The 10,299-nt window shown below is 30.6% G+C and overlaps 2 protein-coding genes across 2 annotated transcripts in view; one reads left to right on the top strand and one right to left on the bottom strand.

The window, feature by feature from the left end:
• Positions 1 to 2,986: 2,986 nt before the first annotated feature.
• Positions 2,987 to 8,337, top strand: LOC107496731 (protein ROLLING AND ERECT LEAF 2). Its single transcript, XM_016118056.3, has 6 exons — positions 2,987 to 3,159; positions 3,805 to 4,966; positions 5,233 to 5,304; positions 5,617 to 5,831; positions 6,041 to 6,264; positions 6,903 to 8,337. The coding sequence occupies exons 2-6, from the start codon at positions 3,835 to 3,837 to the stop codon at positions 7,651 to 7,653; spliced, it is 2,394 nt and encodes a 797-aa protein (XP_015973542.1). The 5' UTR covers positions 2,987 to 3,159; positions 3,805 to 3,834; the 3' UTR covers positions 7,654 to 8,337.
• A 1,852-nt stretch (positions 8,338 to 10,189) lies between these two features.
• Positions 10,190 to 10,299, bottom strand: part of LOC107496740 (NDR1/HIN1-like protein 13) — a gene marked incomplete in the record, with an annotated part of 1,157 nt that continues 1,047 nt past the window's right edge. Inside the window, 1 exon segment of the mRNA XM_052251840.1 lies at positions 10,190 to 10,299.

Genomic DNA, 10,299 nt, shown 5'->3' with positions numbered 1-10,299 from the left:
ATGAGAGGATCCCCATATAGGTCTTCATCCAATTTCTATTAGTATCTTGAATAATATACTAAAAAAAACATCAATGGAGTAATCAAATCTAAGGATATCCAACTCGACCCAACAATTAAATAAGGTTGCTAACAACATTCAATCATATCCGACCAATTCATACCTTATATATATGTCGAACTAAAATTTTTTTATTTATATAAAAAATTATTAATCATTAAGTCAAAATTTTTAACTAAAAGTTTAATACTTTTATTTATATAAAAAATAAATCTGTTTATTAATATAAAAATACTAAATCATAGTTCCAAAATTTCATCACATTATTAAATATTGTAATTTTTTTTATGATCGCTAACCAACATATTAAGAATAAGTATGACTAAGGTTGACATGTCATAAAAATCTGCAGATAAAATATAATTGAATTTTAGTTAAAACTCAATTCGTAAAAACAAATTAAAATTGAATCTAAATCCTACTTTATTCTTCTCATTGCAATCTTTGACAATGACACATTAGCATCATGATTTACCTTAACTAAATGAGTAGAAACACCAATCATTATTTAATAAAGAAAAAGGCACTATGATCGTATTTATAAATGAATGTTGAAGTAAAATTGGATTAATGTCAATCTAATTTGTGTTTAAATAGTATTTTATCAAATGTAATTTGAGATAATAAATGTGTATGGATAATATTAATTATAATCACATTGAAGATGTATATATAGTCACTAAAAATGGCATATTATATTTTTATGATATTACTTGTAATTCATATTTTTAAATTTAAATAAAAATCACATCAATCATTAAAATAATTAGATTACTATTATTTTATGATTAAACAGATTATTTAAATATTTATCAAATTATTATTTTTTACTTCAATGTGTTTAAGAATTAAAAATGTGAAATTAATTCAGTTGATAAATAATATGACTTCTTAGCTAATGATCTTGAATTCATACATTAATCTTTTAGAAGTAACAAATATTTTAAGCTATTTTATTTAACTATTTATTAATTTTGCAGTTGATACAAAATAATTATCTTTTAACAATAAAATAGATAGTTAAAATATTCATATTTTAGTTGACTATATCAACAAAAACATCCCAACATAAAAGTAATCTATATATTCTTACTTTGACCTAATATGCGTTTGCACTATTTAACGTTTTTTTAATATATTTTTTAATTAAACAATGAAAAATAATTATTTTTTCAATTTTTTTATTTTCTTCTCAAACAAAAACATTTCTAGTGTATTTCAATCATATGTTTGCATAAAAAAGAAAATTAGATAAACAACTTCAAAGAAAAATAAAATAAATCAAAATTAGAATTTGAGCATTATTAGTCTATTTCATTAAAAGAGAATCTGAAAATTTTGAAGTGGTCCTTTTTCCCTAAACCTTTTAAGCAACAATACAATTAGACAAACCCACATGAATCTAGACACTTTTCTGGAAATTGCAAAGACAATTTTGCTAGGAAAAAAACTATAGAATATTACTTGATCCTTTAACAAGAGAAAAGTTAATACACATTTTTCTATTTAACAATTTTTAATTTCTAATCCAATGTCTCACCAACTTTCCCTTATGTGGGTTGAATAGTAAATAATTTATTTTTGGACAGATTAATGTCAGAAATTTTGATAATACATCCGAATAAGAGTAACAAAAATTAACTCAAGTGGGTCAAATAATTAACTCAATTGTCCGTTTAAATAAGTGTTAAATTCATTGTCTTATACAGGCAGTAATTAATTAGTTAATAACAAACAAATTAATCTTTAATTAATTGAATGGAGAGATATGGTGAAAACAAAAATAACAATGATAAAAGAAATTCCAATAGGCCAAGCGCGTGATTGTCACGCTCCTCCTATTTGATGCAGACATCATTGGACTTATATGGAGGCTTGTGGGTCCATGGCCACCGCCATGTCTGTTTTCCTATGTATCTTCCTTTTTTTTTTCTTTTTATTATTGGTATTAAAAATGAGAAATTTATATTCATTTATCTATTATATATAGCAGGGAGATTGAACAAAAATTGATATAAAAAATTCGTTTTGAAAATATCATTTGTGATGTATATTTATAAAATAGTTTTTATTTATAAAATTTAAACACAATTTTTTAATTAAGATCGAATTTATATTTTTTATAGTTATATCTATTTAATAAACAAAATAATTAGTGTTTATTAATTTTGTAATAATTTTTATCTGTCCATGACTATGTTAAAGCTACATATTACAGGGATTATTTGTGTCGAAGTTTTTGTAAAAAATAAAAAGTATTTTCTCAATTTAAAATTAATTATCTCATTTCATTTATATTTTTGTATNATAAAAAGAGAAAATAATATTAGATATTTTTATTTTTTTCTTTCAATTTCTTATATTTTTAATGAAATTTGATAATTGTTTAATATTATGTACAACTAAAAAAATAATTAATTTGAAATAGAGAGAATATATGATTAACTATATACCAAACTTTTAATAAGAAGTATTTAACACAATAAAGTTAAGTTAATAAGATATTAATAAAAAGAATATTTAAATTAATTTTAAAACATTTAAATTAAATATTCTCTTTTTTTAATGTTGTTTTGTTTTGTTTATACTTTATACTGAGAGGACACTAAGACAGGAATAATAGGACTTCAATTTGTAATTTTAATTAAATATAAAAAATTATGTTATTTAAGTTATAATTTATTAATGAATTATTTTTTTTTACGGTATTTTTTAGTTTAATAGGCCAATGATTAATATGCTATGATACTAAATTTTATTTAAGAGTTTATCACTGACTAATTAATACACAAGACGGAATTGTTACCGAATTATTTAAAACTTTAACTTCTTACTGTTGGAATATAGTATTGAAATATTAATTAATTAATAATAGTACTATTTCAAGACTTAACAAAAATAAATTCCTCCGTTCTCTTTTGCATGAGGGGATGATGTGTTGAGATTCTCTCTCTTTCTCTCTCTCTCTCTTCACTGCACCGAAAAAATAAAAATCCTATTTTTGCTTCTTTTACTCGAAGAACCCCAATTTCTGTCGAATGATTCTCTTGCATGGGTCATTGCTGAAATCCAAGTTCTTAGCGTGCAGCAACACCCTCGGTAAAACTCACCAAATTCCCTAACTTTATCTTCATTCTCCTTTCTTTAGCTTTTTCGGTATCATCCTTCTTCCTTTTCTACTTCAACTGTTTTTGGGGCTTGATCCAACTTTCTCTTTTGATTTTGCAACTTGGGTTTTCTTCTACACACTTGAATTTTGCTTCCTCGATCTTAATTTTCATTGCTTTATAATCTTCTGACTTCAAGTACTGTGCTTTCATCTTGGGGTTGTGAAAAATTTTACATTGTCGTTTTGCTTTCAGTTTCAGCTTTCTTAACTGCTTCTATCTGTTGGGAGAGTGGATGTAACTGATTTTTGTTTCGTGGATTGGATTGGTGCTGTTTGATGTGGTGATGATTTCATGAACTTACTTTTCTTCAGATGCATTCTACCTGTTTGTCTTTTTTCCTGATGAAAATTGATAGGTGTTTATTAGTTATGACTGTGTTTATGTCCACCAGTTCCTCAAATATGATTTTATGAAAATTGATGTGTTAGAATCTGGTTTCTGTGATGATATAAACACACTTTGATCTGTACTTTTCTTGCGGTTATCATTGTTGCTAAGTTTTGTTTGTTATGTTACATTGCACATGTTAATTTATTGCTAAATCTAATATCTGTGATGCTGAATGAGTTTGCAGATAGAACTCCAGGTCTAGAATTAGGGGAAAATGGGGAACTCAAGCTCCAGAATGGAGGAGGATAAGGCATTGCAGCTATGCCGCGAAAGGAAGAAGTTTGTTAGGCAAGCCCTTGACGGGCGTTGCTTGCTAGCATCTGCGCATGTTGCATATATCCAGTCACTGAAAACCACAGGAACAGCCCTTAGAAAATTCATCGAACCTGACGGGCTAATTGACCCTTCATTGTATACTCCTACTACTAATGCAACACCAGAACCCCAACTGGCTTTGAGTGAGAGGCCCTTGTCTCATTTATCATTCTCTTCACCATCCGTGTCACAGCGCATTGATGCAGCCGAAGGCTTCTCGCCATCACCCTCACCTCCTAGTTCTTCCATTAAGTTCCAAGCAAATCATATGAAACATACAAGCGTTTATTCTAAAAAAGTTGAAGAGAAAGTGCCTGTACCTGTTATAGGGACATTAACATCTTCAGGTACTCCACAGAATGGTAGTACTCCTCGTTACAATGGAAGGTCTGAAAGTCCTGCATTCGAAGATTCTACTCTTCCAGATGGTGCTCCACAATGGGATTTCTTTGGCTTATTTAATCCTATTGACCATCAATTTTCCTTTCAAGATGGGAAGGGTTCTCACCACGTGCAAAATGGTGATGATATAACTCAGCTAAGGGAGGAGGAAGGAATTCCTGACTTGGAAGAAGACGAAGAGGGTGTTTCTTCGCATGACGAGGATGGTTCCCAAGCTTCTGAAGACGAGTTTGAAGATGAGCCTACATCAGAAAAGCTTGTCCAAAGATTTGAAAATCTTAATAGAGTTAACAATCATGTTCAAGAAAATGCTTTGCCTACCACAACTAAGCCTTTGACTGGTGATGTGGCTTCTGAAGTTGAATTAGTTAATGGGGAGAAGGCAAATTCTCCTAATTTATCCCCATTGAAGGCAGTGCCACCTGCAGTAACTTCACATCCCCCTGAAACAAATAAGTCAACAGAGAAAGAAAATCATAGCCAGAATAAAGTCATCCCCAAAAATTTCTTTACAAGCATGAAAGAAATTGAGTCGCTCTTTATTGAAGCTTCTGCATCTGGTAAAGAGGTTCCAAGGATGCTTGAAGCAAATAAATTTCACTTTCGTCCAATGTTCCCCGCAAAAGAAAGTAATCTTTCTGCCTCTTCATTCTTTGTCTGTTTGTGTGTCACTTATCAGTTAGGAATATTCAGTAGCAATTCTTAGTCTTTTATGACATAAAATGATTCAGATCATGGTACATTCTTTACTAGAATCTTGTAACTTATAGGGTGAAAAACAAGTTTCTTATTTCTAGTTGGCTTTTGCAATATTATGGCTGTTACTACGTAATTCATTACGGCATGAATCATGAATTCTTTTGAAGTTTAAATCAGATATTCTTGATTGTAACAGATAGTTCTGTGGCATCATCTTTCTTGAAAGCATGTTTGTCTTGCGGGGATGACCCTACTCAAGTTCCAGAAGGTAATTTCTTTGTCAATTTTTCCTGTTGATCTCTCATGTTTTCTAGACATGGCTAACCTTGTTGGATTGAATCAGTCTTCTTAGTCTTTCAAGGTTTTTCATGAGTACAAATTTGCCGCCTGTAGAACTAGGAGCAATACAAATTACATTATGACATCTAGTTATTGTTGGAAGTCTTCCATTGCAAATGATATTTAGAAAAGGAATATGCCACATCTAGTTTTTTGTAATTTAGATATTCATTCCTTTTTGTTTAAATCTGTGCATGAAATTTGATATCTAATTCCCCCCCCTTCCGAATTATCTTCTCAGAACCTGCTCAAAACTCTGTTAAGTACTTAACTTGGCATAGAACTGCATCATCTCGATCTTCCTCATCCAGAAACCCTGTGGGAGCAAACTCAAGAGATGATACAGAGGCCTTTGCAAATAATCTCTTTGACACGTCTTGTATGATATCCGGTAGCCATGCATCAACTTTGGATAGGCTATATGCCTGGGAAAGAAAGCTCTATGATGAAGTGAAGGTAGCATATACTTGCTCATCAACAATTATGTTAGCATGTTGTATATTTCCTGTTATTCCACTTTGGTAATATAATATTTCGCAGAATACTTGTTTTGGATCTTTAGACTAACCCAGAAGTAGTTCTGTTGAAAACTAAGTACACTCCAGAGAGTAGTAACATCACCACATTTGAGTTTCAATGACATTTTTTGCTGCTTCAAATTACAGGCTAGTGAGATTGTCAGGAAGGAATATGACACGAAGTGTAAAATCTTGAGGCACCTGGAATCAAAAGGAGAAAAGGCTCATACAATTGATAAAACACGAGCTGTTGTCAAGGATCTGCACTCAAGAATCAGAGTTGCGATTCACAGGATTGACTCTATATCAAAGAGGATTGAAGAATTAAGGGACAAAGAGCTTCAGCCACAACTTGAGGAGTTGATTGAAGGGTAAGATCTTCTAGGTTTATATATATTGATTAATAATTGTTTAAGAATATTTATAAAAAGTTCCAGTTATATTTTTCGTACATGTTGCCGATATATCATCTCCATTTGTTAAAAGGTTCACGTGGAAGGATATAAATTTATAACATAAAAATGCTCTCAAAGCTCAAAATTCAATTACCAATCTGTATGCCTTTTCTGGTTATGGTCATTCTATTTTAAAATTTCCATTGTTTGAAATTCTTATCCATTTTTTAGAGTTCAGACCCATCTTTACAGTTCTGGTGTGAGGACACTGCTTTCCTCCTCTCCTTTTTGTTCTGGCTTGTATACCTATCATTTTTTGCTCTTCAAATCCAGAAGTGTGTCTGATTTCGAATCCATTTGTGCTCTTCTAAACTTATATTTCTATGTTTAACTTTGCTAATAGATAATATAAGATTGCTGGATCTTATTTTCCTATTAAACCAATCATTATCAACCTTTGAATGCCAGTTTAATGATTTTGGATCAATAAGAAACTTACTTATGTTTCCTTAGTCAATGAGAAGTCTAGTTTATGCATGCGCATTTACTTATTTTGAAAAAAAAAAGAACTGTTTTTTTGTTTTGTATTTCATCTGTTTGTGCTTGAATGGCAGGTTAAGCAGGATGTGGGAAGTGATGTTTGAATGTCACAAGCTTCAGTTTCAGATCATTTCGGTATCGTATAACAATAGTCATGCTAAAATCGCCATGCATTCTGAATTACATAGGCAGATTACCAGCTATCTTGAAGATGAACTCCTCTTTCTATCATCAAGCTTGACCAAGTGGATTGGAGCTCAGAAATCATATCTGGAGGCTATATCCGGATGGCTCAACAAATGTGTTTCGTTTAAACAAAAGTCAACCAGGAAGAGAAGGAAGCCACAATCTGAGCTCCTGAGAGAACATGGCCCTCCAATATATGCCACTTGCATTGTCTGGTTGGAGAAGCTCAATGGGTTACCTGTAAAGGATGTTGTGGATTCTATTAAGAGCTTAGCAGCCGACACTGCCCGGTTCTTGCCACATAAAGAGAAGAACCATGGAAAAGGTGCAAATCATCCTCATATTAATGGCGAATCATCAGATAACTTATTGAGAGATGACATTTCAGAGGACTGGGCTTCAGGTTTCGATCGATTTCGGTTAAGCTTGATTAGATTTCTTGGGCAGCTCAGTAGTTTGTCGGGGGCTTCGGTTACAATGTATGCAGACCTTAGACAGGCCATTCACAAAGCTAAGATTATTTACCAAAGGAGGAGTTCGTTTTCTCAAAATGGTCACTCGAATTCTCAATCTCAAGATGTTCATTTGAACTCCGAATCTCAAGGTGATCAATCCAACTCTCAATCTCAAGTTGTTTAGTCAGAAAAGAAATAACCGAAGCAAATAAAGAAAGAACTGCAAGAAACATGGTGAATCTGTGTTGAGCACATGAATGATTTGCCATAGTTTTGTGTGAGGCATTTCATTTGTTCATGAAAGGATGAAATAAAGTCATTAAATTGATTTGCCATAGTTGTGTTTAGTATGAGGGGTTGATAGAATGCTTTTAAGAGATTGTGATTAGGTGGTTACACATTCTGTTTTTTCCTCCAGTTTTTGAGTTTAGGGTGGTAGTTATCTTTTCAGTATAGCCTTGTAAGTACTAGGTTCTGGTGGTGAACAAATCTATATATTTAAAAAAGTGGAACTTGTATAGTGCAATTTTGATGAACAAGGTGCTTGTAGTTGGGAACTCGAATCTTCTATCCCATTTTTCTGTGTGAATGATTTTGAAGATGTTGGGTTTGAGAATCTTAAAATAGAAGAAAAAGGGAGGTCTCGTGATTTTACAGGTGTTAGATTTTCGTTGAAGGAACTAAGGAGACAGGAAAATGGGATAGAAGATTTCAGTTCCCTAATGAGACTTGTACCTTGCTCATTGATTTTCTTTACTAATGTCATATTCTCAATCCCCCCAATTTATGTCATGTGCAAAAAGTAATTGTTACTTGTTAGTTCCTATAAATAAATTAAAAAAGAAGAAAAAAATTGTTTTTTATTCTATGGTCATCTTGAATACCTTATTCTTGGTATAAACCACTTCCTAGTTATCATACAAAATGCCTTTGTATTATAGATAGAGGTTCTTATACCCAAATAATTTTACCAAGTTTTCAATGCCTAGCAAGTAAATATTGTAAATATGTATTATTTGGGGTCACTTTGATAAAAAGATAACATTATGTTGGTGTTGTAAAAACTGATTAAATTATAGTATCTGTATTCTAACCCTATCATGAAAATTTGTTCAAAGTTCAAACACATTTGTCCCTCTCAAAGCAGCTTCTTTCTTCTTCCTTTTCCATTTTTTTCTTTAAGAAAAACAGTTTTGTAGACTTCCAAAGCATACTACAACTAATTGGGCTACTATAATTAACCCTGATACTTCTAAATGAGCTACTCAAGGCTATTTGGCCCATTTCTGTTATAGAAATTTAAACTAATCGTCTCTCTTTCCTTTTTCTTTTTTAATTTATTTATTTTTTATCCTATTTCCTTAATACATTTTTTACCTCAGATAAAGAAAACGTGTTAAAATCAGATATTAAAATTCAAATCTGGTTTGGTACCGGTTATTTCTTGTGTTTATTATGTATAACAAATCAAACCTACATATATTGAAGAACCATGAACTCTTCCATGTATAAAGTTCAAAACTATCTTAGAATAATGCAAATGTACAAAAGAATCTATATGTTCTAAATTCTTTTTCTAAATAGCTTTACACAAGTTACTTAAATTCTAACCTGCTACAATGACACACACAAGGTGGAAACAGTAAAAGGGTTAATACTAAAGATATTAGATAGAATAATTTTGTTATTCCTAAAATTGATAATATTATTTACTTTTTGTATAATTTTTTAAATTATTCTTCATCTTTGTTATTTTATTTTTAAAAATAGCATACAATAAAAGAATGACATCATCAATTAGAGAATGTCAAAATCATTCTCCTAAACGAAGTTTGTGTGTGTGTATATATAATGTGTATAGTAAATTAGTCACACTAATTATTCGGTGCATTGAAAGAGGGTGTTCATTAGATGCAAGAGCTTGCTTCTAAATACACTCTTCTTTTGTTTTCTTGTTCAGTTGATTGAATTGGCAAAGAGAAAGAAATTTTTCCATTCATCCAATTTGACTAGGTTATGTTTATTTGCATAGGTACCCTAAATATTTTACTTTCCCCTTAATTAAGTATCACCATTTTAGCATTCATTCTTGTATTGAAAAGATAGTAACAACTTTGATCCAACATATCTCTGTGCCTAATTCTTAACTATCGTACCAAAATAGGAAGAAACAAAAAGAAAAGAAGAAAATCTTATTCGTTAGATTAATACACCACATGTGTTATAACTTGTGCTCCCAACATAATTTAATGGTCAAGGAGAATCAAACCAAAATTTGGTACTTAAATTTTATAACCATGAAAAGTATATCTTTCCTTTCTACACCAATTTAGTTATCATAAACTGTTAAATATGTCTGTTAACTACACGTAAGTATCCAATTAACTAGATTGACAAAAAAAGCATCAATTCAAGATTATAATAACTTCAAACTGATTATCAAAATAAAAAGAATAAATACACAATCTAGTTCTTGACAATTATCTCAAAAAAATTATGAGACTCTTAACAAAAAAGAAAAAAAATACTCAATCTAACTCCTAATCTTTATTTTTATGAGACTCATTAGTTTCTATGTAATAAAAACAAAAAAAAATAAAGATTAATCAATTCTATAAAAATAAAGTTCAAGGTCGGATTGGATATTTTTTTTATTAAGGGCTTCGTGGCCTTTCGAAATAATTGTCGTGTCATTTTAGGATTTTTCTCAAATAAGAAACTTAATAATTAAATTGACAATTATTTTTAAACAGACAAAAGAATGAATCAGAATAACAATATCCCCTAAAATTGTTTCATCCTATCTCTATAACAAAACACCCCAGTGATC

This window comes from Arachis duranensis, chromosome 7 (genome assembly GCF_000817695.3).
Source record: "Arachis duranensis cultivar V14167 chromosome 7, aradu.V14167.gnm2.J7QH, whole genome shotgun sequence".
NCBI classification, from domain to species: domain Eukaryota; kingdom Viridiplantae; phylum Streptophyta; class Magnoliopsida; order Fabales; family Fabaceae; genus Arachis; species Arachis duranensis.
Note: the sequence above shows the minus strand (reverse complement) of the source record. Positions and strands in the feature narration are given on the sequence as shown.

Excerpts from the sequence above, each read along its gene's own strand:
- LOC107496731 (XM_016118056.3), top strand. The coding sequence starts at position 3,835 with ATGGGGAACTCAAGCTCCAGAATGGAGGAGGATAAGGCATTGCAGCTA. Across the intron at positions 5,305-5,616 it reads CCCTACTCAAGTTCCAGAAG|AACCTGCTCAAAACTCTGTT; the intron begins GTAATTTCTTTG and ends TTATCTTCTCAG. Across the intron at positions 6,265-6,902 it reads CTTGAGGAGTTGATTGAAGG|GTTAAGCAGGATGTGGGAAG; the intron begins GTAAGATCTTCT and ends CTTGAATGGCAG.